At 38.1% G+C, this 26,229-nt stretch overlaps 3 protein-coding genes across 4 annotated transcripts in view; 2 read left to right on the forward strand and 1 right to left on the reverse strand.

Annotated features, from left to right (window-relative positions):
- Positions 1-4,880, forward strand: part of cacna1ha (calcium channel, voltage-dependent, T type, alpha 1H subunit a) — a 60,793-nt gene extending 55,913 nt beyond the window's left edge. For both annotated transcript variants that reach the window (XM_073814020.1, XM_065265964.2), the window contains exons 31-33: positions 1,418-1,586; positions 1,680-1,834; positions 1,922-4,880. In XM_073814020.1, the coding sequence (XP_073670121.1) occupies positions 1,418-1,586; positions 1,680-1,834; positions 1,922-2,899 (1,302 nt within the window). In that variant the 3' untranslated portion in view covers positions 2,900-4,880. The remainder of the gene's footprint in view (positions 1-1,417; positions 1,587-1,679; positions 1,835-1,921) is intronic.
- Positions 4,881-7,288: 2,408 nt separating this feature from the next.
- ccdc97 (coiled-coil domain containing 97) lies at positions 7,289-10,228 on the forward strand. The gene is made up of 6 exons (XM_065265899.2): positions 7,289-7,749; positions 7,833-7,955; positions 8,038-8,365; positions 9,395-9,634; positions 9,714-9,837; positions 9,966-10,228. The coding sequence occupies exons 1-6, from the start codon at positions 7,558-7,560 to the stop codon at positions 10,075-10,077; spliced, it is 1,119 nt and encodes a 372-aa protein (XP_065121971.1). The 5' UTR covers positions 7,289-7,557; the 3' UTR covers positions 10,078-10,228.
- A 2,096-nt stretch (positions 10,229-12,324) lies between these two features.
- llgl1 (LLGL scribble cell polarity complex component 1) overlaps positions 12,325-26,229 on the reverse strand; it is a 41,547-nt gene continuing 27,642 nt past the window's right edge. The window contains exons 13-23 of the mRNA XM_065265859.2: positions 26,001-26,105; positions 23,842-24,134; positions 23,164-23,314; positions 21,440-21,581; positions 18,335-18,618; positions 17,982-18,246; positions 17,682-17,796; positions 16,295-16,365; positions 14,912-15,032; positions 14,745-14,846; positions 12,325-13,862 (exon numbers count right to left, since the gene is read on the reverse strand). Coding sequence (XP_065121931.1) covers positions 14,768-14,846; positions 14,912-15,032; positions 16,295-16,365; positions 17,682-17,796; positions 17,982-18,246; positions 18,335-18,618; positions 21,440-21,581; positions 23,164-23,314; positions 23,842-24,134; positions 26,001-26,105 — 1,626 coding nt within the window. The 3' untranslated portion in view covers positions 12,325-13,862; positions 14,745-14,767. The remainder of the gene's footprint in view (positions 13,863-14,744; positions 14,847-14,911; positions 15,033-16,294; positions 16,366-17,681; positions 17,797-17,981; positions 18,247-18,334; positions 18,619-21,439; positions 21,582-23,163; positions 23,315-23,841; positions 24,135-26,000; positions 26,106-26,229) is intronic.

A 26,229-nucleotide genomic window follows, 5' to 3' on the forward strand; every position in this document is an offset into this window, starting at 1 on the left:
CTAAAGAGTAGTATTACATCCTTCATATCTCCAAAGAGTCTTTAGTTTTATCAGATTTATAAAAGACAGATCAGCTCTAGCAATTCTTTCCGAAAAACATTCGGAAGTAGGAGTTACGAGCTGCGGGAGGAGCGAGTCATGTGCCAAGCAACACTGTATATAATACTGGATAACTTATGATTCATTACACGTTCGTACATTATATTCACTTAGGCACAGATTTCCAACACAACACAGAAGTCTTATTGACCGCATGCTACTCATGACCCAGTTGGGACTTTTCAATGAAATCCAGCTTTTAACAAACACACACGCAAAACTTCGCTACTACCACGGATAAACAAACTATATCCATTGTTTCCTTAATGCTGGCTTTCTTCTCCTTAAATCAAGAAACACTTCATTTTTGAGCCATTGTTGATTTTTTGATATGAAACAAAGCTATCGCGTGAAGTGATGCCTGTGAGTTCTAGCGTCCTCGGTTCTTCGATTCTTTTCCGCTGATTGACGTGTGGGCGTGCATTTCAGGGGGAAGTGCCCATAAAAAGAAATGATACGCAAGGCCTAGCCATGAGACGTAAGATGTACCCGTGTCTGAAAAAAACTTTCCCAAACTTATAGGAACCCTGGCAAAGTGCATTCGGCATAGAAATACTATGTAAAACGTCCAACTACTTTTTTGACACTTTGCATTTGTTTAGCACGAGGAAACCAACTCTTAAACTGTGTTAATAAGTCAGACTGCATGAAATACCATTGAACCCATCCTTTAATGGATTCTGCCAAAAGACCGGTATTTTGAATGGCCTGAGGCCAGGATTAAGCAGATTTGAAGTGAACGTTTTTAATGAAGCTATAATACGTGCCGAGAGCATTCGGTAATATCATTATCTCATTTTTGGCGGAGGTGGCTGATTTTGCATTTGAGCTCCTCTTATTTTCTGAGCTCCTCATATTTTAACTCGCAGTACAACGTATGTCCCACAAAAAAGCCCTCTTTTGTTATGTCCACACAACATGCTTATAGAAAGATATTTTCTGGACTCTCGTCAGGAAAATTTAAACTAATGGATATAGTGATACTGTAAAGTTCTGTGATTATTGTCTATAAGGAGCAGCATCAGTTTGCTGTAGGGAACAGAATTGTGTTTGTTTTTATTGGTTGCTGATTGTTAACAATACAAAGAAAATTTGCTCAGGGGATGCAGACAGCAGCAATATGTGTGGCTCTGAGGGGAAGCCAGGAACATTTGTTACCCCTCGTGGGCTGCTTGAGCAAACAGTCTATTTGCTTTGTCAGCTGCAGCGAGCCGGTGAATGAATCTAGCTAGGTTGGCTCAAAGTGTTTATGGGTTTGTGAGTTTATGTGTGAAGGCATAAAAAAAGATAAGCAGAGGCATACATATCTCTTTCACAGGATGAGGAGGTGCAGAGAACTCAGGACAATTTGCTCTCTCCGCGGAAAATGTCGGTGTCAAGGATGCATTCTCTGCCCAATGACAGCTACATGTTTCGCCCTGTGAGACCGGCCAGTGCTCCGTATCCACTGGAAGAGGTGGAACCAAGTCAGGGGTACCTTGAATTAGGTACTTAAGACTTTATTTTTCAGTTTGAGATAATGACTTTGTGTAAAAATAACGATGTAATTCATGGAACGTGTAAACACTCCTTTGCTATAGGCTCCATCACCTCGGTTCACTCCCAACCATGCGAAGGCTATTCCCTGCTCCAGGTCCCTGGTGTTCCTCCTCATTCCCAATTATACTGCCTCCCCAAAATCCCCCCTCCCAAGCCCTCTCCAACCCATAGCATAGACAGGACTCTACGAAGACAGGTATATTCTAGCATGATTTGTAGAAATGAGATCCACTAATTGCAGGCTATTCTGATATGTTATACTACTGTATGTTTATTCTTTTAGGAGGCGATAAAAAATGACTCAATCGATGCGCAAGGTTCAGACTCCAAAGACAATCTTCACAGACAAGCAGGGAAGACTACAGGAAGCTTCAAGCTGCACGTTCCACGGATTTCTTGCGCCAACAGTTCCCAGGGATCGCCTTTGCTAGCACCCAGCGTCCACACCTTCCAGCATCCCCAGAGCCAGCACAACATCCCATCTCGACCTCCAAGTCAGGCCAGCAGCAGCAGAACCACCAGCCCCAGTGGCTCCATGTTTGACTCAGCTGATCTGGCGGACGATGAGGTCTGCAACATCAACAGTACAGCAGGACTGTGGACAGGGGTCCAGGCAGAAGCACGCAGTCACTCGCTGTCTCCCTACACCACCTCAGGGATGCTGCTTCCAGTCCCGGTGAAGAATTGCAGCAGTGCTGCCAACTTAGCCGAGTTGAGCATTAAAGACCCAAAGAAGTGTTTCAGCGTGGACACGGAGGGTTTTCTGGAAAAACCCTACTGTACGGACGACCATCGCAGGCACTCAATTGAGATTTGCCCTTCGGTAGACAATGGGGTATTCGGTCAAGACCTCGGTGAGAAGAGGCACGCTCCAGTCCGTGGACAGTCATTGCACATTCCCAGGAAGAAAAAGATGAGTCCTCCTTGTATCTCCATAGAGCCGCCATTTGAAACGGAGGCCCCTGCCTCTCTCACGTCCATGAAAAAGCTGACGGTGAGCAGCATGTTACTGCGGAGGAGGACGCCGTCGTATGACCTGGCCCTGCAGCGGGACTCTCTGGATTTGCCGGAGAACCAGCTGTCTACCCAGCCGCTCATCAAAGTAGAGCGGCACCCCTCTCACTGTGCCGAGTATCTGTCCCTACCGCACCCCACCACAAAGAGCGGTCTGGCGGGCATTTTGTGTGAAAGCACACAGCCACCTCCCTTCGACAGTAGATTTGAAGAATCCACAGACTTCAGCTCTGTAAACATTAAGTAATTTGGGTGGCTTTAGGTAAATTTTACCGTCTGCACACTAGTTGAACAGGGGACTTTGACCTCTTTCTGTAGCCAAAGTTTTCCTTTTTCATTTTCAAATGTAATATCATCATGAAAGCCAGCCGATCCTAGTGGGCACAGCTTTTGATCTGACTGGTGATCGGGCGAGGTGTTGAACATGGGATATGCAATTTCAGGTTTCCAAATGGAACTCTGGTTCTTACTTTAATCCCAGTGCTCAATCACATTGATTTGAGTTCAGGATGTGTAGTGTTATGTACCATCTGTATAATATTTGTTGGTCTTTCCTCTCCTTGTCATGAGCATTGCTTATGTTTTATGTAAAGACAGAGTATACAGATTTAAAAAGACTATATAATAAGAGCTGTACATGGTATGTACTTTACTGACTCATAATGTGTAAATAGAGATCATATTGTATTAGTGAAGAAACGAGCTCTATTCATATGCACATATTTTTTATAGAGATATATAATGTTTTTGCACATATCAATTTGAATCGTCCTCTGTCGTCTTGTGAATGTACTTTTTTTTTTAAATCGAATAGCTGTGGGATCAATTATAGTCTGTTTAGGCCTACTGATATTGAGATGATTTTTATTTTTCTATTGGGAGGAGGGCTGTGTCGTATTATATACATCCAATGAGAACCAAACTACAAATGATCTGTAGCCTGAGTGCAATACGCTATAAATGTTTCTGTAAGTTCACCCAGTTAGGTTGCTCACTTTACTTATAGCCAGTAACGTGCATCTCACATACATACACAACCCTTTACCACACCCAGGTTCATCTCAAAATGTATATTAAGATTTCCACTACACTTTACATTGTAACCTGATTTATGACCACACGTTTGCATGTAAAGGACAAACTAATTCAATTGTAAATGTGACCTTGTTCTGTTTCTTCAAAAGTTTTTATTGTCATAGGTGAAGACTAAGAGAGTTGATTTCTGCAGATGTCTGATCTATTTTTTGATCTGTTTAGCCTTGAAATGGCACTTTTAGATTTGTGCCTGCAACAATGAGTGAGACAACACTTTGATAAAAGAAACACAAAGAAATGTTTCTTTTTTTAAGATTGTATCAACATAATTTATGTATAGTCAAACTATGCCATTGGCCTAGTTTTACAGGTTAACTATACCTGAAAATCCTGTGCGACACAACTCAAAACTATTTACATATCCAGTGTCATCAATGCATCACCTCAGTTTCAGATTTAAAATAGTCGATGCAGATTTTGTCCTGTGATCATTTACTATCTTCCTTGAATCTGGATTTCCTCAAAAGATGAAGAGGGAAACCTAGTTGCATGTGTTTTTGAAAGGGTTAGAAATACGAACCAGGATGTTTTTGAAGTTTTGATATTTTGATTTTCAGATATTTTCTATTTGTAGACTTATCCAATTGCACTGGGATGTAATAACAAGGTATTCCTCTTTGTAGAAGTAAACCCACTTATTGTTGTCTAATGCAATATTTTATGAATCTATGTTGAGAAGATGAGTGCAAGAAATTTAGGAAAGTTCATGAAAGATAAAAGTATGTAGTCTAGCGGACAACATAATATTCACATCAATTTAATATTGGAATTTAAAACTAATGTGTGCAGTGTTTCATATATCATAGGGTAACTGCAAGAGGACTGATGGGATTTTTTTTTGGAATTGCAATTGAGTAAATGATAGAGCTGTATGGACAGAGTAGTGCTCACTTTGAGCATGTGATTATTCTTAGCTGTTTTTTGAATATAAGCTTTTGCCATCAAACAGCCTAATATCCTTAACCCTTCAATAAATAATCGAAGCATTTTCCTCAAGCTTTCATGATGACGGTAATTTCTCTGTCTTTTTTTGTCTTCTGTTAGACTTTCATTTTAAGCAAACTGTCTGCAATAAGTTTGATTGTTTTGTTTGATATGACTTGGTTAATAAATCAAAGGTGTTCGAAAAGCTATAGGACTGTATTTCTACCTTTAATTCTGTAATGATCACAACTAATCTGAAAGATTATTCTACAGATAAATCTTTTTATTGCAAAATAAAAATAATTTGTGTCATTTATTTCCTAGTTTATTTAAAGGAACAGTATGTAGGATTGTGGCCAAAACTGGTATTGCAATCACAAAACGTGTGGCTTAAACTGGTACTGCAATCACACAGCTAGTGGCTAATACACAACATGACAACATAAACATCAGTTGAGGACTGCAACTCCACTTTTTAAATGATAATATCCTGGCTAGACCAATGTTGTCAGTGATATAAGTATTTGAAATGAAAATTATTTCTTATGTCTAGTGACATTTCAGGGCCATTTAATGATTCATTTATATACATTTCTTACATACTGTTCCTTTAAACATTAAAAATCTGTTCTTTATTAATATATTAAACTGTCATTAAAAATGTGTTCATCTACATGCAAATTTGTGACCCAGCCTGTGAAACCAACCTAAAGTTATTTTTAGTGATTTACTTTTATTAACATAAGCCGTAAACATTTAAATTTGATATCTTTGTGTGAAAAAAAAATTATTATCTTTAATATTGACTTAGTAAGACCACGTCAAAAAATGAAATCTAATTTCGATGTTCCTAATCTAATTATTAGATTATAAGATTTTAACATGGATTTCACAGTCAGGGGCACATTTGTCTTGTGTCAGTCTATAACAAAAGACAAACTGGCATATATTGTCAGATATTGAAAGTGTGAAGTCATAATGACCTTGAAATAGTTGAATGTCTTGTTTAAATGTAATATAAGCACATATAGGATCACAGTAACAGCAGGAGTGCTGACAAACTCCCACATTTCACCTGTATGTATTTGAACTGCCGGGTTCTCAGCCATAGCCCAAGTGTTTAAATAACATTGCTACCACCCACACATGATAATACTGAAGTATACTTTAATAGTTACTACAGTGAACTGTACTATATTACTACCTTTTAAAAAATTGTAATTACTACACAACAAATAATATTTACTAAAGTAAGGTTCAAAAACACTAAAGTGGCTTGTTTACTAAAGTATTTTTTCATGTGGACACCCTGAACATTTTATTATAAATAAAAAAATTACTTGTATGCACAGTGTTGGGAGTCGCAGTACAAGTAAGGTGCATTAGGTACTAATATTACTTTTCCGAAGTAACGAGTAAAGTAATGCATAATGTACACATTAATATTTGAGTTACTTTTTTTTAAAGTAATGCAAGTTACTTTTGAGTTTAATTAATTCAATTAAAAAACATATGTAGTGAATTAAACTAAATGTAGTCACATTATGCACTCTATGCGTGTGTGGTAACAGTTTGAATCAGAAACTGAGACGGCAGGCCAGAGCTCAACATTTTTATGATGAAATATGCAATTTCTGAATGCAGAACTTTTCAGTCATAAAAACACCTGCAAGGCCTGAAAGAGATCAAGCCTCAGCCAAGAAAAAGTAACGCAAAAGTAACTAAAAAGTAATGTAAGTATTACTTTCCATGAAAAGTAACTAAGTAACACAATTAGTTAAATTTTTTTGGGAGTAACTTAATATTGTAATGCATTACTTTACTAAGTAACTTTCACTGATTGTGCAAGTATATCACTATCGACATTTCAAAGTAACACTTCTGTTTTTATATCTAACGTTACGTCAATATTCTTCGGGCAGTAAAGTCATCCAAAAATAAAAACTTCTTCACTCACCCTCAAAAAACTTTAAAGTCTACATTAATATTCTGCAGCCATACGTGTAACATATCCCTGAAATAATATAAAAATGGACACATTAAAACAGTTTTGTTAGCAGAAACTGTGCTTGACATTTTGGCGGGATCGATAAACATGATATAAGTTTATGCTAACATAAGGGTGAGGGGGAGTGGTATTCAGTACTTACCGTGAAAATTATAGCCTATAGGAATTATAAATAATACACAAATGAAACTTAATAATACGCTCTGAAATTTCCTAGAGACGTTTCAGAAAGATTTATCGCCTTGATATTTATTCTGAATTGCAGGTTTCTGACAAGATAAACACAGAGGCCGTTTCTCAATCCGAAGGCTGCTGTCTTGCGCAGGTCGCATGCAGGCTGCATACGTCATTAAACCTGGTTTATTTAAGTGAACTGAGCATTGCATTCGCCTCACCATGTGCATATTACAACAATTTACGATTAACTAAGAATAATAGTCAACTGAATATTTGTTAATATTCTGAAATAAGACTCCGGATTGAAAAACGGACAGAGACAGAGCTGTCAAAAGCTTGAGTTTAGCGCCATCTGCTGGATAGAGGTGAACAAATACACGAAGGAACAAACGGAACCAATGAGTATTAATGACTGTTTCCTACTGAGCCGATATTGTTGCTGCACCGATGGGCAGAACGAACAACGTTGTTGTTGTTGTTGTTTAAAAATGCTGGACTATTAAAAAAGTTAATGTAAAATATATACACTGAAATACGAATGCATGTGACATATTTAACTAGTCGGGAATAGATAAACCGTGTTTTGGAGTAACGATAAAACGTAGCATTGCGTTATGTTTGGAATATTAAAGTAGCGTGTCAGAATAACACTGCACACTTAACTATCAGCAGACACGGCAGTCCGAGGTAGAAAATACAAAATGTGGGGAGAAATCGAACCGTGCACCCAAACAGGGCAGAGTCAAAACAGCTGTGGGACAGACGCGATCAGGCAGAAGACAATATTGTGGGGTGAAATCGAGCCATGCAGCAGCAAACTCGATGAGTGTCAAAACACCAACAGCCCTGAAGCAACTGAGGGATGTCCAGAATCTTCAAATATACAGGCAGAGGTAAGATATCATCATATGATCATCAGCTTATGTAAATCTGTTAATGTCACTACTACTAACCACACCACTGTTGACACGTGCAGAAGATGTGTGGAGGAATCAAGTCATGCACCAAATGTCCTACAGACACGGATGTCAAGGATGATCAAACAGCCAGTAGCTTTGAGATGGGTGAAGAAGATTGCCAAGAATCTCCGTATCTAAAGGTAAAATGCTGTCATTTTAGTAATGTGTTCGGTTTATATAAATCTACAAGTCTTTCTAATCTTATTCACACTGTTTTCTCAGGATGAACTATCTAGCTGTCTCAGTTCAATGCTGGAGGTTATAGCAGCCAGTGGGAGTCCAGTAAAAAGCCAGCAGCTGGGAGAACCAGACCTTACACTGGAGGAGAGGAAGGAGTTTTTACTAGATCAGTACAAATCCAAGCCCTTAGTCTTTCTGGAGCGTTATCAGGCCCATCTGAAGCCGGAGCACACAAAGGCTTTCTCTCACCTGAGCAATGAATGCAGGGTACAATATTACTGCAAGGAAATTCAGAGACGGGCATCCAACACAGCCAGTCGGACAAGAGTTCGTAACCATCGCTATGCAGCTCTCCGTGCGCTTCAAAAGGGTACGCATTGGGATTTTCTCACATCAAGATTTCACCAGATTACATTTTTTTAACAAAAACAGCTTAGTCCAATTAATGACTAGCAAGTACAGTAATATTTCTTACTATTAGATCATTTGGTATTGCAATTACAAATTTAAACCTACTGCTTAAAGGGATAGTTCGGCCAAAAATGATATTAAACCCATGATTTACTCACCCCCAAGCTGTACGAGTTGCATATGTCCATCGTTTTTCAGACAAACACATTTTCGGATATTTTAGAAAATGTTTTAGATCTTTCAGTTGATTAAATGTAATGTTACGGGGTCCACGACCTTCAAGTCCAAAAAAAGTGCGTCCATCCTTCACAAATTAAATCCAAACGGCTCCAAGATGATAAACAAAGGTCTTCTGAGGGTAATCCGCGCGGTGTTGTTGTAGAAATATCCATATTTAAATCTTTATTAACGAAAATAACTACCTTCCGGTAGCGCCGCCATCTTAGACTCCTCTGTATTCAGGAGAGAGTATTAGCGTAGTGTACGCACTTTTCTTAGTGACGTATGACAAATTCGGAGGGGGGGGCACAGAGCAGCAGCAGAGTAGCCTCCGTAACCTGCGTAAGCTCTCATCCTGAATGAGGACGCGACTAAGATGGCGGCGCTAACGGAAGGTATTTATTTTTGTTAATAAAGTTTTAAATATGGATATTTCTACAACAACACCGCACGGATTACCATCAGAAGACCTTTGTTTATCATCCTGGAGCCGTTTGGATTTAATTTGTGAAGGATGGACGCACTTTTTTTGGACTTGAAGGTCGTGGACTATGGCTGGACCCCGAAACATTACATTTAATCAGCTGAAAGATCTAAAACATTTTATAAAATATCCGAAAATGTGTTTGTCTGAAAAACGATGGACATATGCAACTCGGACAGCTTGGGGGTGAGTAAATCATGGGTTAAATATCATTTTTGGCCGAACTATCCCTTTAAAAAAGAAGATAATCTAATTTTCATCAGCATCTTTGTTTTTCTTTGGCAGGTGGCCAGTACTTCAGTGAGGAAGAGATGCGCTTGCGAGATCCACTCCTGTACGAGCAGTACATCGGACAGTACCTGAGTGAAGAGGAAATCTTTGAGCGCTCAGAGGAGTCCATGAGGAATGGCCCAAAGGGACTCTCCGACCTGCTTATCAATTCCTATCAGGAAAAACTGATTCAGAACCGCCTGGAGGAGGATCAGGAGAGGGAGCAGTGTGGAGCGGAGGAGTCAGATGAGGAAGGTGAGGGATTTCCGTGTATGAGTCATAAGAGTGATTCAATTAAAAACGTTTGATAGATGAATGCACATCTATGTTTTAGACCTCGATGAGCCCAGACAGGCGGAGTGGGAGCCGAATGCAGATGAGAAGACAATGCTGAGGGAAGAATTTTTGAGTCAAATGCATCAGCGATTCCTGGATGGCAAGGATGATTTCAATTACAGGTTAAAGAATAGTACTTGAGAATCTAGAAATTGTCTGAGCTAACCATAAAAAATACACTAATTGTAATGAAAATCTATTTTTATAACACAATTCCACAATAACTGTAACCCAAATATTCACATTGCAGCGAAGTGGATGAGAACCCAGATTATGATAACCTGGATATTGTTAGTCGGGATGCAGAGGAACGTTACTTTGATGAAGATGATGATGAGGAGGAGGATGATATGATGCAGTAGCCAGAGTCAGCTCAAATCTAAATACAATTTCCTGTAAATTCTGCAAATTGTGTAATGTGTCTTTGTTGTTTTGTTTTGTTTTGTTTTGTGTTATGTAGGTTGAATGAAATAAGCACTAAATTGTCTTTAATAAACAAAAACTATTTTTCAAGATTCTGTTTGTAGGATAGTTTGTAAAATATTTCAGACTCTGGTCCGACCTAAGCTTTGTAAAAGTCTCAAAGACTTTTGCTTTATTGTTGATTTACTGTATTTACAGTTTAATACATGCCAAAGATCCAAAGCAACTTACAATGCATTACATGATACACCCTAAAAAAAATATTGTTTTGATTCAACCAAAAAAATATGCAACAGTTTGCCTAATTTCTCTTTTAGTTAAAGGTGTAGCGGAGGATTTTCTCGAATTTTAGAAAAGAACCGCCGCCTTCACTTTTTAAAAAAAATGCAATTGCGCAACACTCCTGATTGACAACTAGGAGAACCAATAGTAATAATAATAATAATACATTTTATTTGGCCGACACCTTTCTAGACACTCAAGGACATCTTACATATTACGGAGGACATTAAAAAAAGGTAATACATTAAAATACATTAAATTCATAGTAATACATGTTAACAGACAGTATAATACAAAATTTTTTTAAAAATTAAATGCTTTCTTAAAAAGATAAATCTTTAACAATTTTTTAAAGGAATTGACTGTGTCTTGATGATCCACCCGAAAAAAAAACCAAAGTAATTTTCACATTTTCAGCGATTTAATATCCATGCTATTCTCAGGTTATAGAAACGATGGGCAACACAAGTGGACAAATGTGGAAGTGGTGGTTATACAGCATCTACCATGGCGCTATTGTGCCTTGCAGCGAATTCATTATGATGGCATAAACAATGTGATCAAACGTTCAGGTTAAAAACATGATTAGCAAATTCCATCTCTGGCTGGTGAAAACATCTCTCATCGTTCCAATCTCCTTCATAAAGTCATTAAAGTGCACCTATTTCATTGCAAAAAACGATGTATTTTGTGTATTTGGTAAAACACAATGTGTTCGCATGGTTTATTGTAAAAAAAACACATTACTTTCCACATACCGTACATTTTTGTAGCTCCAAATTTCTCTCTTGATGCACAGATTTGAAAAGCTCTGTGTCCCTGATTGGCAGCTAATCTGTACTTTGTGATTGGCCTGAATACCTCTGACGTCAGCAGGAAATGTAACGCTCCTTACCATGTTTGAAAGATTTGCTCACAATGCAAGCTGACAGGAGTTAACTTACAGGCTGTGAGTCCAAGCGGGAGGAATTATGATAATGTCGGTCTTGTCTACATCACCAATCCCAGGAAGTAAACTGTTGCCTACAATCCGTGTGTTTGTTGTAGTCCAAGAAATGAGATTTACGTTGGAGATGATAACTTGTGTCATCGTTTACTTTGGGGTTTGTACCTTTTGCATATCATTAACATGCACTAATACACACTTACAGACCAAAGGAAAACCTGAATCGGACAAAAGGTGCTTATTAAGCTTCGCTTGTGTTGTTGTGTAAAAGCGACCCCTAGTGGTGAAAATTCTACATATTGCACCTTTAAATTACCACATCTTAAATATTGTTTTAAACTGCTGCAGATATTTAAGATGAAGTTACACACAATAATAAGTTGATGAATTACCAACATTTTTATATCAGGAAAACTCAAAATGTTTGCAACTTAAAATACTTTAAATAAGAATTTTTAATGTTCACAAATGCAATAGATAAGGAAGTGGTAACAGATCCCCTGAATTATTTTTTAGAGTGTATACATTTAAATGTACAACCAGTCTACAAAGACCACCCATGCAGTTCCCCCTTAAAGGCGCTCTAAGCTAATAATGTGCGACGTCACTTCCTGTTGATGTTTGAACTGTTTTCAAACAGACAGAGCGTAGCTAACTCCTCCCCCTCCCTTCCGTGCTTTCATGAACGCGCCCAACCCCCACCCCCAAATCCTTCTTGTCGTTTATTGGCTGGAATACTTTGTTTTGTTTTGTGCTGCTAGGTTTGGCCATTTGTTGATATTGCCGTTTGTGAAGCCTGGGCTGTCTACAGAGATCGCGTTTTTTTACAGTTTGATCAGCGGACAGGCAGCAAGCAGATAGTGAGGAGATGTTTCCGGTATGTAATAAAAAATGTTTTATGGTCTAAAACGCTTCAATTCGCTTAGAGCACCTTTAAAAACTTTAAACAGACTTCGGAGAAATGTGGAGTAAATACTTTATTAACATTCAAGATTTCATTAGCATTGCTATATCTCAAATTAAAATGCTACACAAGTAAACTTAAATACAGGTTCACAGGACAGTTGTCGGATGGAAAGTAAAGGTTAATGTAATCAATGCAAAAATATAAAAAACAACAATTTGTGAGGTCCCTTTGAAATATGTAACAAGCGAAACAAACTAGTTAATATGTAGGGAGATGTGTTAAACCAAAGCAAAGTATTCATGTGCAGTTTTCAATAACAAATATAGTAAATGACTTTGCTGATGTTACCACATACACACTACCTATACAGCACTTCTAGAAGCTGACTGACTGATAACTGCATTATCTGATTTAAGCAGCGCCAAATGTCTCTCATTTATAATTAATGTCTTCCTTTATTATTCATTTTCTATCAGTTACACTAACTCCTTTCATGTAGAAATATGTACACTGTCATATAATGCAGTGGTAAAAATGCCTAGTTACATAAATGCCAGTGAAGTATCTATAAAATACAAAATACGAACCTCTATAAGCCATATAAAATCATTCTAAAGAATATTGTGTAAATAGAAAAGTCATTAGCTCCATAATTCGTTAATACTTGTGGTAAAGATGTACGCAACACAAACTAGTTAGATTTACTGAAGAGAATAGTCGAAGGTTAAACACCACGCTCCTTCAAATTACTTCACAGTTTCTGCCAAAATTACTTACAATGGCAAGTGGTTAAGGGACATTATTTTAAAATAATAATAATTATAATGACAACCCAAAAGAAAAGAAATATCTATCAAACCCACAGGGTCCATAACTTAAACTTTTCAATAAACTCCTGATTTATCAGAAACCATCACAGTATCACAGATATTGTTGAAAAGGCTGTCAGGAGGGGAAAAGTGAACACTTCATACAGACTAGCATGTATATATATTTTTTATATTTCTTACGCACTTAAAATGTTTGAGATTATAAATGAGTTTTGCTCTGGTAAAGTTTTCTGTGGTGTCACAATAAACACATAACCCGAGAGAGGTGCGGGTTGGACACATTAGACATTGAACTGTAGCAGCTATATATGAACATTAACTAGTCAAAATACAAACTTGTGAATAAGTATTTCTATTCGATTAATCGTAGCTTCATTAACAATACACAGCGAGTTAACACTTGCAAAGAGGAATGTTAAAAAGACGAACAAAATAAAAAAAGACTTCATGGGGTCAGTGAAACTGAAGTCCCCTACCTGCATACAAACATTGTGCAACTGGCTTATAAATGATCAGATCCCTTAAAGTCACCTCTCAAATGTACCATTTTACAGCCCATGGTAGAAAAGCAACCAATGGCTGTGTTAGTAAAAAAACTGGAGAACAGGAAAATAACAAAAGAAAGCATTCAGTCTTTTGGCACAGGGAAAAGTGCAACATTCCCATTCCAAAACTTCATGAACCGGAGTCACAAACGTTCCTGTCGTGATACAATTAGAAGTAAAGAGCCCATCTGATGAGTCGTTCCCATAACTGCCCCTAAAAATAAAAAAAACATATATGGCTTTAATGCAGTTATATATAAAATCACATGCATTATAATCAGTCTGCACTACCAAATATGCCCACAAGGAGGTGCACATGGTTTCTCCTTGTGCAAATAAATGCTAACAAGACTAAACAAAAACACTGGAAAACATGTGGTCTGTACTTAATTTGCTGCAAGTTAGCAGTTCAGATGCCTTGTGCTTGGGGACAGAGATGAGAGGCAGACGCCCGCTTTGTGCCAGCTTGCAGGATCAGGAATGCAGACTTTAGATGAGGCCTATTAGTTACTGCATGCATTTAAAGGGACAGTTCACCCAAATATTTAAATTCTGTCTTTATGAGTCTGAACACAGTTGACGGTACCCATCGACTTCCATAGTAAGAAAAACAAATACTGTGGAAGTCAGTGGGCACTCATAACTGTGTGCTTACCATCATTTATCAAAATATGAACTATCCCTTTAATGCAGCTCAATATAGAGAGACTTTACAACCCATGCCTGCCTCGTGAGAAAGCATTCTTACAAATTGGACTAAATCAAATTTAAATGACACCCAGGAATAGGATGCCCTAGATGGGATTTTAAGCAGCACCCTGATTTTGTCCATCTACCTCCTGCTACCATCATCTTATAAACTAGTATGTGGCCCAGATGCTGGTTTTTCATTTCCATGAGGATTTTAAAGTGCTAAGATCTATCCAATACAAACACCCCAAATCACTGTTTGTAAACCTCGAGGACAGTTACACGGGTTTAACAACTGCCAAAGTCAGCAGGGGTCGGATTCCTCAGCCAGGCAAACATGCTTATATATCCTGTCTGATCTTCACAGGCACTCCACAAACCTGCTGGAGTTTCAAATGTTCCTCACCTCCAGCTGTCTGCCGTCTCGCTTCAGTTGATGAGGATTCCAGGAGGTCTTCCATCCTCTTCGCTCATATTCCTGAAGTTATTCTCAGCTTCATCCACAGTCCTAAAGAAAGGAAAACATTGAGAGGGACCCAAAATACACTTGTGCGGATGAATCAAGACGCTCACATTAAGAAGTCTTTGACGTCCTCGACTGTGAGCTCGCCTGTGGTGTCCAGAGTGAGGTCAGCACTGCTGTTCGGAGAATCCAGGAGAGTGGAGGACAAGGCATTACGTATTTCCAACAGCCCTGAAAGAATGACATCGCCACAATTCATCAATTATGACATGTATATGGTAAACATCATTATATCAACTTGGTACTATTAACCAGATCAGATTTATGGGTTAGGTTTTCATACCAATTACTTGCGTATAATTTAAAAAATCAATTTTAAAGATAGGTTAATGTCAGGGGTAAGGACTGTTTAAATGATAGGAATGATGTTTTAGAAACAAAAATACTCATGCAGGGGTAAACTAAATTAAATGTATGCTTAATTAGGGTCTAATTTTGGGGGGTTTTCATCTCCTATTTAAAGGTGCAATGTGGAACTTTTGCAATGAGGTCTCTCGCGTGAGGAGGTCTCTCGCGTGAGGAGGTCTCTCGCGTGAGGAGGTCTCTCGCGTGAGGAGGTCTCTCGCGTGAGGAGGTCTCTCGCGTGAGGAGGTCTCTCGCGTGAGGAGGTCTCTCGCGGTGTGCGCAAATAAATAAAGCTCTTCTCACACACAATGCTAATAGCTGTTAAGTTTTCTGAACTTTAAGCAAGCTAAGACAAAACTTGCGTTTATATCAGTGACACTTGCACTGCTGGAGCGATGTCGTTTGACGCGCCATTTGCTTACAGTACAAACAACATCTTTGGTCAGAAAGACGAGAAAGAGATGCAACGGTTAAGGTCTAATAGAAAGTAAATGGTGTCAAGACCTTAAAACAGACACTATGGTCATAGCACCTTACATATTTATAATATCTATATCTAGAGATCCGTCTATCATATACAAATTTATCCTAAAGATGGATCTTTTTGGCATTTTTACTTTAACACTTACATTTCCATATTTTAAAACTGTGAGCATTTAGTTAAAAGCTAAAGTGAGTGGCAAATGTCTGCAAATGTTTATATTCCAGAAACAATATAAAAAAGTATAACATGAAATATACCACTACCGTGAAATAAAATGACTCATTCAATTAATCATACCGCCCACCCCTAGTTGCAGTTCGCAATCTCACCACTACATGACACTAAAAAACCCACACTGGACCTTTAATGAGCTGTAATATTTTTATAACGGTGCCATTTGTACGGTTACAAAAAGGGTGATGTCATAGTTAAAAAACAGTGAACCGCTGCATGAAACATTAAACAGCAAGTACACAAATAGACTTAAGACATTAAATAATCCAGTAAAAACGAAACACGACCAATTCTGGGAAATTTTAGCTAGCTGGGTGAAGATTTACATTTATTTTCCAGCTGTCAAGACTTTAAAATGCAGAACTGTTACCTTCAGCCTCGACAGACTTGCTCTCGGCTTGTGTCTTATGAGTTCCATTAGCCTGCGGTGAGACTGCCGTGCTGGAAAAAAACACAAAGACTTAAATCAATGTGCTGAAAATGCAGAACTACTATTCAGAACATTCAAAACATGACTCATTTTCATGTGACCACCGACCAAAAATAACTCATATGTAAATAAACACTTTTGCTTCTTCTATTAATGTTGTGCAGCAAGTTTACTAGACTATGACATTATTAGTGTGAGTCAATTTAAACCCGTCATTCCTACAACATAGTTGGGTCAGCAACAAAAACAGTTTGGAAAGATGAGAAATTCAAAAATCTTTTTAAAAACTTGTTTTAAAAGCATGCATCAGGTTCATTTCAATGTACATAGTGTATTTATGTTGATTTTATGCAATAAAAAAATGACATTTGCACCATTTTTATGAAAGTTAAGATTGAATGGACCTGAAAATGTCAAATGGTGTAACCGCCAAATGCGCCAAAGAATGAGAAATATTAAATATTTTATCCACCTTGATGGCATGTAAGCGTAACCATTAAAAAAAACATTTTAAAATATAATTGTATTTGTTATTTCTAAATGTAAATTTTAATGCATTTTTGTAATATTTGTCCTGACATATGATGAAAACAGCTTTGTTTTCCAAATAATCTTTGACAAATGATGTGGAAAATGTATGCAAAAAATCATATTACACTACACTAGATGATTATATTTTATTCCACATTTTTTATGAATAGATTTAGATTTTCATTTAAAAAATACTAGTTACACCAATTGACACAGATCGGTTACACCACATTGACATTTCTCCAATTATCCCCCAAATATTCTGTCAAAATATTTTGATTTGGTCCTCAAAATAAAAATTTAAAATAAGAAGAGATTTTATGCTAGTTATCTGCAAATTTAGGAAATTTGAACCCTTTTACATTTAACTCAGCTCATTAACTCATTTAGCTCTTTTTTTTGTGGTTTTAAATGCAGATTAATGTTCACAACAAAAAATGTAAGTCGTTATGATATGTTAACGTTGTTATGGAATGGTATACAATGTGCTAGTTTATGATTGAATCAGGAAAAAATGCACAAGATGCTACGGAAAAAATTCCAAGTAAATGATTACACTTACATTACACATCACCCCCTGATATCCTGTCGATACGGGATCTTTACAGGATATTTGTGAACGCAAGCACGGATTACAAAAAAAATCATTGGCAGAGTGACCGAACCAAACTCAAATGATTCCAAGTAAATCCCGCAACACATTATCTGTGTTTTCCGGAATCTCTTTCTTATGTTGGCAGAAAATGTAAGTTGCATTTGTAGATGTTAAACTATTTCAATGTCTTATGTGATTTACCTGTGTGCAGACAGATCATGAGGTCTCTCAGTATCCACTTGGCAGAGCGGCTCTGTGATCACACGAGCTGACAGCGAGAACCGCTCGTACTCCGAGGGCGAGATCAGGTAAAATCCTGAAAACATAACCACAGTCCATCTCAATCATGCTGAGTAGCTCAAAGATACAATGAATGCATGGTACAGTTACAATACATAGATGCTTTTACCCAAAAAACACAATGCATAACATGTTAATATTAAGTGGCAACAACAAAAGTTGTGAGAGTCCACCCTTAAAGCAGCATGAAAACATACTGACCTTGTCCAGTCTTAGTGAACAGACAGGAAGCAATGCCACTTATGTCTTCTTTGCGGATGCAGTCGTAGCGTACTTGCGGTCTCAATGCTGGCACACTGAACATATGGATGTCACCGAGGTTGGTGAGGCACACAAGAGCGTTCTCGGAGTAATCCTCAGAAGCCACGCTGGTGAAGTTTGACAGCGCTACTTTACGTACTCGACAGCCCTCGTGGGCTGTCAACTTGAACTTGGTCTTCGCATTGACTTTAGGTAGCATAAAAACCTATGAAAAATAGCATAAGGGCGAGTAAATAATAACACGGTTTTTTATTTGATTGACGATCCTTTAATTATTAAATAAATAAACAAACCTTAAACTGCTCCTCAGAAGCAATGAGAACCGAGTGGCTGCCCTGCATGTCTGGTGATTTGGCCAGATCTCTGGAGACTTCATATGGCTCAGGCAAAGGGTTTCCTCGGCCGTCCAGCACAGCGATGGACACCACTGGAGCTCTGTGCATCAGCTGGATCTCCTTCCCCAACAAAGCCTCCACACTCTGTTCCGAAAATTTCTCTTGAGACGGCACGTCCAGAGCATACGCATATACGGAGCCAGAGTTTGTGCCGGCCCACATGGTGGGACCATGATGTGTTCCTAAGAAAACAAAAATCTGATCATGATAACGTTTGTTATACATCAAGAGATTTTGTTTTAGGAGTCCAAGATTAAATCTAATGGTACATTACACACAGGTTTAAATTTCCATGTATTTAAAGGTGGGGTGAATGATCTCTGAAAGCCAATGTTGACATTTGAAATCACCTAAACAAACACGCCCCTAATCTAATAGAATCTGGACCTTCTTTTGATAGACCCGCCCCACACATACGCAACCCAGGCAACGATGTCAGTTAGTAGACACACCCCATACTGCTGAGTGGCTACAAGTGTGTTTTGATAATCAGCCCGACTCAGAAATCATGCACCCCACCTTTAAAGGTGACATAGAATGATTGAACGGGGTATTTATCCTTGTTCTGTGATGTGACATGTAGATAAAAATTTTTTTTGTTTGGGTCTGTAATGCCTTAGAAGCTTCCTAAAAACCTCTCTCAGATAGCTCTATTAGGGTGGGGGATTTTAAACAAGTGGTTTTGCACCTATTTGGCTCCCCCTACTGGCTTAACTTGCAATCTCATTACTGATTGGCTGACTTTGCTGCCACTCAAAAAATGTAGCCAATTATTTTAAAGTGGAGGGGCAGTGAGATGCCTGTGATGTCATAAGCATCAGTTTTTCAGATTGGGCCGTTTTCTGGGTGACATTTCTGAAAGAGGAATTTCTATGAGACTGAGATGTTTAGCATGTTTAGCACTTTTTTTATGTTTGTGAATGTGGGTAGACTACCATTATTCAACAAAGACAAGGTAAAAATGGTTTTTCATTCTCTGTCCCCTTTAATCTATTTAATCTTTATTACAATAAATTGTTTGCACCTAATATTTATACCTTAACTCTTTCCCCACCAGCATTAAAAAAAAAGGTGCCAGACCCAGCGTTTTTATGATTTTCACAAAAAAGTTTAATGCCGTCCAAAACATGTCCTCCTCATTAAATATTTAAACATACAATACAAACCCTCAATAAAAAAAAGTTTTATCCTACCTTTATTTATTCTCTTTTTATCACCTTGCTTAAGTTTAAACGCATTATTATAAAAGTGAATTTTCACAATAGGTCCCCTTTGAAGAGTAAACCACCAGTGTTTCTTAATCCTGATCTCAATCCCAAAACAACACATGATCTATCCATGCACTTTGTTTAAATGCATTTTTTAGTTTTCCCTAGTCGGCACAGCTGTTTCAGACAACCGTAACCTGACCTGATGTTACATTTAACAATAACCACCCACACACATAATTGTGAATACATTTTTGCCCCGATTACTGTGCACTCATAAAACAATAAGACTGTGTTCAGAATTGGCCTCTTTTTAAAGATTCAATCAGTATTGTGCAAGAGCCTGCTGGAGTTAAGAGGTCAAACTCTTACAACGGAGGAAAATGGGCTGGAGCTGCCATATGCTTGTGTGGCCCAGACTATCCAGACATCATAATCTACAGCGACGGCCTAAATCACTTACATAAATAACACGCAAACGTTACGCCAGTGGGTAACAGTCTTGATCAGGTTTGACTCTATAGGGTGTTCAGTGACAGCCCACACATTTCACACAAAACCACAGAGCAGATTTTCATCTTTCTGATGTAGTCTGATTCAAACTGAAAATATAAAGCCTACTGGGACATAAATCACAACCCAGACTCTTAAAACTAGGTACTAAATCAGCTGCAAATATTCACAACCTGGCAAAACTGATTAGACAGAAATGCCACAACATTTCTAAAAGAAGTCCCCCCCACACAGCAGTGTATTGAATATGTTAAAGGAATATTCCATTTTCTTAAAAGAAAAATCCAGATAATTTACTCACCACAATGTCATCCAAAATGTTGATGTCTTTCTTTGTTCAGTCGAGATGAAATTATGTTTTTTGAGGAAAACATTGCAGGATTTTTCTCATTTTAATGGACTTTAATAGACACCAACAATTAACACTTAATTCAACACTTAACATTTTTTTTCAACGGAGTTTCAAAGGACTAAAAACGATCCCAAACGAGGCAAAAGGGTCTTATCTAGCAAAACGATTGTCATTTTTGACAAGAAAAATAACAAATATACACTTTTAAAGCACAACTTTTCGTTTAGGTCCGGTCCAGCGCGACCTAACGTAAATGCGTAGTGACGTAGGGAGGTCACGTGTTACAAATATAAAACTCACGTTTGCTGACTATTTTAAACAATAAACTGACACAAAGACATTAATTAGTATCAGTTGACATACAACAACGTAGGAACGGTCCTCTTTCACCACATTTGTAAACACTGGGGCGGAGTTTCGCGGTCGTCCTCTGTGACCTCTTGACGTGATGACGTATTGCGTCGGGTCACGCTTGCGCATGACGACCGGATTTAAACGAGAAGTTGTGCTTTAAAAGTGGATATTTGTTATTTTTATTGTCAAAAATGAAAATCGTTTTGCTAGATAAGACCCTTATGCCTCGTTTGGGATCGTTTAGAGTCCTTTGAAACTCCGTTGAAAAAAAAATGTTAAGTGTTGAGTTAAGTGTTAAGTGGTGGTGTCCATTAAAGTCCATTAAAATGAGAAAAATCCTGCAATGTTTTCCTCAAAAAACATTATTTCTTCTCGACTGATCAAAGAAAGACATCAACATTTTGAATGACATGGTGGTGAGTAAATTATCTGGATTTTTCTTTTAAGAAAATGGAATATTCCTTTAATGTTGAACAAAGTATGTTGATGTAGGATTAACCATTTTGAAAGTGTATTGTAAGTGTACTTAAAAGTGCCTTTAAATATACACACACTATAATTAGTTCCTTCTCTCACCGTCTCTAAGGAAAGTGTCAGCGAAACAGAGACACCGGACCACTCCAGACAGAGAGTCATCTGCAGATCGAGGCTCGATCCGTCTCTGAACCGGTGCCACCTCTGCATCCTGCTCTGCAAGCTGAGCGTTTGCCTCATGTACCTGGAACAACCAAGACAAGGATCTTACTCCGAGAAAGAGTTCAAAACTAAAAGTTCCTCATTCTTTAAAGAGCCCCTATTTACCATTTCATGATTTTACATGTCTTTCTTTTAGTCTCTTAACAATCTGCAAAGTTAAGTCCAAGATGACGCGAGTTATCGTCTTTAAAGTAAATCTCTTTTCTTGGACTACAAAAAAAGGATTGTAGGCAACGGTTTACTTCCGCAGACAGTTGACGTAGACTTATAAGTGACGCTAATGATTCACAGCCTGTTAGTAGTCTATGTTTTCATAATTAAACAATTTGCTACTGACTAATGAATGATGATGATTCAAAGTGTAGAGTAGCGCTTGTTGTTTGTCGTTTCTACGATCACAAATAGAGACATGTTTTAGTCTCCTTACCTTACAAATCGGTTACGTTCTGCTCAAGCCACGCTGGTAAAGCTGATCGATCAGCTTGGTCATCTGCATTTTCTGGATCAGATTCTGGACAGCTGGCCAATCGGAGCACATTGTGCTTTCTCAGAATGATGAGCTTTGTATAAATCGATGTGTTTTAGAAAAGGGGGCATAGGGGAGCAACAATAATGTACGGTGTGTGGAAAATAAAGTGTTTTTTAACTATAAACCACAGGAACTCATTGTAATACACCACATAACGTTCTTTTAGTAACGTAAACCAGCCTTTTTTGAAGTGCACCTATTACTTGCTAAAAACAACGTTATTTTGTGTATTTGGTATAATACAATGTGTTGTGTTCGCGTGGTTCAAAAAATACATTATTTCCACATATCGTACATTTTTGTAGCTCCAGATTTTCCGCTCTTCCTGAAACGCACTGATTTAAAAAGCTCTGTGTCCCCGATTGGCCAGCTAATTTGTACGTTGTGATTGGCCTGAATACCTCTGACGCCAGCCGGAAATATAATGCTCCTTACCATGTTCGAAAGATTCGCTCACAATGCAATGCTAACAGGAGTTAACTTACAGGCTGAGTCCAAGCGGGAGGAATTATGATAATGTCGGTCAATCCGTGCGTTTGTTGTAGTCCAAGAAAAGAGATTTATGTTGGAGACGATAACTCGCATCATCGTTTACTTTGGGGTTTGTACCTTTTGCATATCATTAACATGTACTAATACACACTTACACACCAAAGGAAATGTTAAATTGTGAATCGGATAAACGTTTCATCCCATCTTTATTTGTTCTCTTTTTATAACCTCTCAAATATGGGTAGGTTTCTTCAAAAATAACAAATTTTGAGCTAAAAGCTGAAATGAATGCATTTTTGAAAAGAAATTTTGTTAGAGATCAGATTCAGAATGGTTATCAAAACATGCAAGGAGTTTAAAATGTTAAACAATTCGTTTTTGCTAACGTTTTTTATTAACTGGGCTATCTAGTGGATAATAGCCGAATTACTGTAAAAAAACTCATCAGTAAAACATCATTGGCAGGAAATGTTTTCTCTTTATTGACGAGAAAACGTATCAATGGCGGGGAAAAACAATGTAAAATCTTGTGTGATCTATTCATCCTGTCATGACACATCTACATCAAATCACCGATACTCACTTTACTTGTAGGACTGGAAACAACACGTTTCTTTCCTGAGACTCTGCTCTTCCTCATTCGTCTGAAGGACTGACGCAGAGATTTCTTTAAAGACTTCACTCGAGAAAGAGGGCCCTCCATAGCCAGAGAGTCGTTTGGGTGGAGGGTGCACCTGCCGCAATACAAAACAAAACCTTTTCAAATCACACAAAACTGTTAAATAGAAATTTTTCATCCCACCAAGATGATTTGAAAGAACCTTAATATACTGACTACTCTCCTACCACTACAAACTGTGCGCTAATATAAAAAGTGTTCTCCATTACAAATCATTACCATCACACAATACTGAACAATGATCGGCTCCATTATGTGACAAATGCTTCACTATAAATGAAACATAATTGTAGACATTATGGTTGTCAAGATTTAGTAAAAGCAATCACACAAATCACACATTTCTTAATGAGGATATTACACAACTGGTAAAGGAAAGGTTTATTCAAAAAATAAGGATCAGATGTTTTGAATTATGTGCTGATATGTAAAACATTAGCATTCAAAAGAGGATACGCTCTCTTTTGTCGCACGACTCTAAATATCTTCCAAGAAATCAAAGTTGTTAAGCACGGATCGAACGTAGCCCCAAACAAGCATTTGGCACAGCAGCAAAGAAGTCTGGATGGGTCTATAAGTTACCTTGCCAGCACTGGACTGCGCCGATGGTAGTCAAAAAGGCCAAAGCCATGACTGGTGCCAAAGGCGATGAGGTTCCACTCTGCATGCAGGGTTACCGCGGTAACTGCTGCAGGGGGCATGCATTGCACCAGGACAACCGGCTGGAATCCCGGAGCAAACACTACGGAGCCACTCTTCGGAGGCAGACGGTCATGACCTTTCCACGTAAAACCCTCACGGTCCTGAAGAAGATCCACTGTTGCCACGTCAATCATGTGATCGGACTTCTCATCACTAAGAACCATCACTATGACCTGCGAACGGAGTATGGGTTGTAATTGTTATACCATTTCTTTATCCAAATACAACAGCCGTTTGAAGGCATAGTGAGCTGCCTAGCTAAGCAACATTTGGCATCATTAAGACAGCAATTTCATTTAAAAGGTTTCCAAGATTGCAAAAAGTCGAGGGAAATGAGTTATTAATAATAATCAGTACCAAATAAAAGTCTACGGTGTTAAATCAATCAATTATGTGGTTTTATTTCAGATAGGAAGGATGCAAGCCTTAGGCCCGGTCCACACGAACATGGGTATTTTTAAATACGAGCAAAACCAAACCTTTCAGAAAACCCTGATAACAGTTATGTCACGTAGCTGGTGAAACCAGAGATGTGGTTTGTGACGTTGGAATGCGTGCCGTTACCTCCTTTGTTTGACATCAGATTGTGGGCTGTTATCTCCTTTGTTTGCATGAGGCAAAACATGTAATACCAATTTTAAGGCTTCTGATTGGCCACAATGCTTTTATGGTTAGGGTTACCACCTGTTGCATGCTCTTGACAGTGCTTCATAGCATGCATTTTTATGTGGACAGAATTTTTTTAAACCATGCATGCGTGTACGGGATTTTTTTAAATGAAAGGTTAAAAAACAAAAAAAAATCCCAATGTACGTGTGGACTAGGTCTTAAGCTAGGGCCACACTAAAAGATTTTTTTAAATCTTATCAATTATAAAAAATATGAGAGACCACAAATGAGATGACAAAAAAATTATGATTTTGCTCCTATAGTGTGTGAAGTGCTGCTATGTGGTCATGACAGAAAATCATCAGATTACATTCACAAACAACACAAGTCTCGTCTGAGAACATAGGAAATTTCGCAATGTCTCTCGCGGTCAAACGTAACTTCAAAGTGAACAAACATGGCGGATGACGTGCATAAAGAGATAGCATTAATACGATGGACATCAGAGATGCAGTCTATCTCACTTTTGGACTGTGCCTGCTGCGCCATGACCGTTTCATTTTGATCAGCTCGCTTTCGGATTGGGTATCGTTTCGCTCCATGTGACATCATGTATTTGTCCTCAAGGTCCCACCACACAACATTTTGAATAGATACGATTTGCAAATCGCAGAGGCCCTGAAGTACTTCTGAGCAGATTCAATCACTATTAATACACCACAGGAAAATTGGATAAAATAATCGGAACAACAACAACAAAGACGATCAGGGCCTGTATTCATAAAGAATCTTAATGCTCCTAGTGACGCAATTCTAAGAAAATTCTTAGAAATGTGGCCGTTTACTCTTAAAATTAAAGAAAAAATCCTAGTAAAGAAAAAAGTAATTCAGAAAGCATCTTAACCGTTAAAAGAGGTCTTAAGGTCAAAATTGTTACGAGCACGGACGAGGACTTTTAAGAGGCTGTGCTGTTAATGTCATACTTATATATATATATATATATTTATTTATTTATTTATTCAAATTGATGGCTAATATCCTATACTTACAAGCACTCTTTTTCTTCCTTCTTGGACAACCAACCAATCACAATCTTCAAAAGATTGTGTCACACGTAGCAACGGGGTCAACCCCGCCTCCTCACTATGACAAAAGTTTTTGTCTTTTTCTTACTCAAGAGTTGCTCTCAGATCAGTCCCGAATAGCTCTTAAGCTAAGACTCCTACGTAAAAGTTTTTAAGCTAAATTAAGAGCTTTCTTAGAATCTTTATGAATACGGGCCCAGGACTTTACCTAGGTTTGTCATAAGAGGGAAAATCATCTCAAATTAATGTGCCGCAGCCGAAGCTAATGTAGGCAGCTCACTAGGTTTGCAACAGAGCTACTGGAAAAAAAACATTTGGATCATTCATTAAAACTGGTGATCGCACCTGTCCAGCAGTTCCAGCCACCACCAGTTTTCCACTGTATTTACAGAGACTTATCTTCTGGATTCCCAATCTTGGATCATCACTGTATGGATCAAAACAGCCCACCTGGAACAGATTCAAAGCAAACTGTTATTGTTTTTCCATTGATTCTTAAGATTGCACAAACAGACAAACATCACAAACAAATTTATGTCACAAAATCACGTCTGGGCCAAACATTAGGTACATC

The sequence above is a fragment of the Paramisgurnus dabryanus genome, chromosome 3 (genome assembly GCF_030506205.2).
Source record: "Paramisgurnus dabryanus chromosome 3, PD_genome_1.1, whole genome shotgun sequence".
Taxonomy (NCBI): Eukaryota; Metazoa; Chordata; class Actinopteri; order Cypriniformes; family Cobitidae; genus Paramisgurnus; species Paramisgurnus dabryanus.

Excerpts from the sequence above, each read along its gene's own strand:
- ccdc97 (XM_065265899.2), top strand. The coding sequence starts at position 7,558 with ATGTGGGGAGAAATCGAACCGTGCACCCAAACAGGGCAGAGTCAAAAC. Across the intron at positions 7,750-7,832 it reads CTTCAAATATACAGGCAGAG|AAGATGTGTGGAGGAATCAA; the intron begins GTAAGATATCAT and ends TGACACGTGCAG. Across the intron at positions 7,956-8,037 it reads AAGAATCTCCGTATCTAAAG|GATGAACTATCTAGCTGTCT; the intron begins GTAAAATGCTGT and ends CTGTTTTCTCAG.